The sequence below is a fragment of the Cebus imitator genome, unplaced genomic scaffold, assembly GCF_001604975.1.
Source record: "Cebus imitator isolate Cc_AM_T3 unplaced genomic scaffold, Cebus_imitator-1.0 Scaffold147, whole genome shotgun sequence".
NCBI classification, from domain to species: domain Eukaryota; kingdom Metazoa; phylum Chordata; class Mammalia; order Primates; family Cebidae; genus Cebus; species Cebus imitator.
Window position 1 is genome coordinate 2671454 of NW_016107462.1, and position 3173 is coordinate 2674626.

General features: G+C 39.2%; 1 protein-coding gene across 7 annotated transcripts in view; it reads right to left on the reverse strand.

Annotated features, from left to right (window-relative positions):
- The window catches only part of EOGT (EGF domain specific O-linked N-acetylglucosamine transferase), a 41145-nt gene that overhangs the window by 23318 nt on the left and 14654 nt on the right, over positions 1-3173 (reverse strand). For all 7 annotated transcript variants that reach the window (XM_037743565.1, XM_017542771.2, XM_017542769.2 and 4 more), the window contains one exon: positions 3012-3118. In XM_037743565.1, coding sequence (XP_037599493.1) covers positions 3012-3118 — 107 coding nt within the window. The remainder of the gene's footprint in view (positions 1-3011; positions 3119-3173) is intronic.

Below are 3173 nucleotides of genomic sequence, written 5' to 3' on the forward strand. Positions count from 1 at the left end.
GTCACTTTGCAGTTCTCATACGACTGACAGGGAGATTACTTCAAACTGATTCTCCCAAACTTCCTATTGCAACATTGTAACTTAGGATCTGTTCACTGGGCAGATTTTACTTCTAGTTGGTAGAGACACTCCTGTAACTTGTAAACCTTACTGACATTTATATGGGTTGCTATCAATTTTAATGTTAAGCCAAGGAATAGGCCTGGCGCAGTGGCTCATGCCTGTAATCTCAGCAGTGTGGGAGGCCGAGGCGGGCGGATCACAAAGTCAGGAGATTGAGACCATCCTGGCCAACAGGGTGAAACCCCACCCATCTCTACTAAAAACACAAAAATTAGCTGGGCACGGTGGTGCATGCCTGTAGTCCCAGTTACTCAGGAGGCTGAGGCAGGAGAATCACTTGAACCTGGGAGACAGAGGTTGCAGTGAGCCGAGATTGAGCCACTGCACTCCAGCCTGCGGACAGAGTGAGATCCTGTCTGAATAAAATTAATTAATTAATTTAAAAAAAAAAAAAAAAAAAAAAAAAAAAAAAAAAAAAAAAAAAAAAGAAAAAAAAAGAAAAACAGGGACTCTCAAAAGCAGACATCATAAAATATTCTGACTTCATTCCCACAGTGAAAAATAACACTGTGTACCAGAAATAATAGTATAAAAATACTCTAGTTTCTTTCAGCCTGGAATCTTAAATGATTGTTTGGAAGGGCTAATTTTTTCACCCAGAAAAATCTGGGCAAAGAATATATTTTCAAATTAACAAGAAAAATAAAGTTCTATCAGAATCCATCCTCTTTTCCCAGGTTAACCATAAGCACACATGAGCTCTTTCACATAACATTTAGTGAGTTCCTAACAGTTACTGGGGAATGCAACAGGCACAGAACAGTGCTTGGGGCTGCAAGAATTTATACACAGAGAAGAAAATGTAAGCTCCATCCTTGAGAAATGTGCCCTCTAATGTGTCTTGATCTGTAGAAGGCTCGTTTTCCTAAGGTATGAGTTAACGAAAAGGAAAACTGAGCCAGGCACAGTTGTTTACACCTATCAACCAAGAACTTTGGGAGGACAAGGTAGGAGGATCACTTGAGCCCAGGAGTTCAAGACCAGCCTGAGCAACACAGTGAGATCTTGCCTCTATAAAATTTTTTTAAAAATGAGGCCGACATACTGGTGCATGCCTCTGGTCCCAGCTACCTGAGAGGCCAAGGTGGGAAAATCACTTGAGACCAGGAGGTTAAGGCTGCAGTGAGCTAAGATCACGCCACTGTACTCCAGTCTGGGCAATAGAGCAAGACCCTATCTCTAAAGAAAGGAAAGGAAAATTGGAAAACAGTATAATTTAGAAGAAAAAAGTAGAGTTATGAATATAGGAAGGAAATGGCACATGTCTACCCTAGCCTATTATTCTCACTTTATATACTTTATTAAGTACCTGCATAAATTTAATAGCACACACATATTTGCCACTTTTACAGGCAGATCAGTGTTTTCTTTGCCCCTTTTTAATCTGCATATTTTAAAAATGAGCTAAAACGTGGAACAGAGCATTTTTACTTGCTCTTATCTCAAAAACCTAAACTTGTCTGATTTCTGAATTTAATACTTTGTAATATAAGAATTATGACTTCAGAAGGCAGAGCACATTAAAACTATGCTCAATAAATTATAGTAATTCTGAAATATTTGTGACAGAGGCTCTCTATATTTCACTGTAAGCCCAATCTCTCATGAATTTTGATATGGCCCAGCACAGTAATCCCTGTCTCACATAATGAGAGAGATAATATAGTACAATCTGTGTTTCTCCTCTCCAGTGTAACTAGTTCACAAAGTTAAAGCTCTGCTTGCAAGCTGAGAGACAAGCTATAAGTATAAATGAGAAGATAATTTTAATTTTATTTCAATAATAAGTTACCGAGGTAACTTCCAGAAGACTTTTAAGTTCACGGGCCAGACATGGTGGTGCACACCTGTAATCCTAGCACTTTGGGAGGCTGAGGTGGGCGGATCATAAGGTCAAGAGATCAAGACCATCCTGGCCAACATGGTGAAACCCCGTCTCTACTAAAAATACAAAAATTAGCTGGGCGTGGTTGCATGCACCTATAATCCAGCTACTGGGGAGGCTAAGCCAGGGGAATTGCTTGAACTTGGGAGGCGGAGGTTGCAGTGAGCTGAGATTGCACCACAGCACTCTAGCCTGGTGACACAGCGAGACTCTGTCTTAAAAAAAAAAAAAAAAAAGTAATTTTAAGTTCACTTTAGTCATGGAAATACTATAGAAAGTTTCCAGGGCAGGTCATGGACATTTATTTCCCACCCATACTATAGACATGGCTTTTGATCTTTCTTTTCCACTGCCCACAGAGTCGTGTTCTGTCTGTCGCCAGACTGGAGTACAGTGGCACAATCTTGGCTCACTGCAACCTCTGCCTCCCTGGTTCAAGCAATTCCCCTGTCTCAGCCTCCCAAGTAGCTGGGACTACATGCACACGCCAGCACACCCAGCTAATTTTTTGTATTTTTTTTTAGTAGAGATGGGGTTTCACCAAGTTGGCCAGGATGACCTCGATCTCCTGACCTCATGATCCGCCCACCTCGGCCTCCCAAAGTGCTATGATTAGAGGTGTGAGCCACTACATCCGGCCCGGCTTTTGATTTTAAACATCTTTTAATGAAAGACAACCTAAATCAAATGATTAGACAAACCAGATGGAGTAAATTTAGTTACAAAAGATATAAATATGCCTTCTCTAGTCCTTTGATTTTGAAATATCAAATTCTGAAATAAGTCCTTTGATATAAATATGAAAGTTTCTTCTCAAATGCCAAAGGTACAAAATAATGGAAAGTTCAAACTAGTTCAACTCCTTCTTCAGAGAAGAAAGCAAAAAACAAATCTACTCTTTGTCATGCTGCTTCCAAAACATTCATAGAGAATTACTGCATCCAAAAAAAAGAATAAAATCTCATTAACAAATACATAAATAACAGACAAAATAACTCCTCACCTGCATCTAATTTCATGAAATATGTTGGTTTTTCAATGACAATGTCACATTTACCATCTTGTATAGGTCTGAAGTTGAGCTGAGTATAGCTCTGTAGCTCAGCAAACCTGAAATTATGAATTCGGAGATGACTTCATTTTTTTTTTCTTTTTTTTTTTTTTT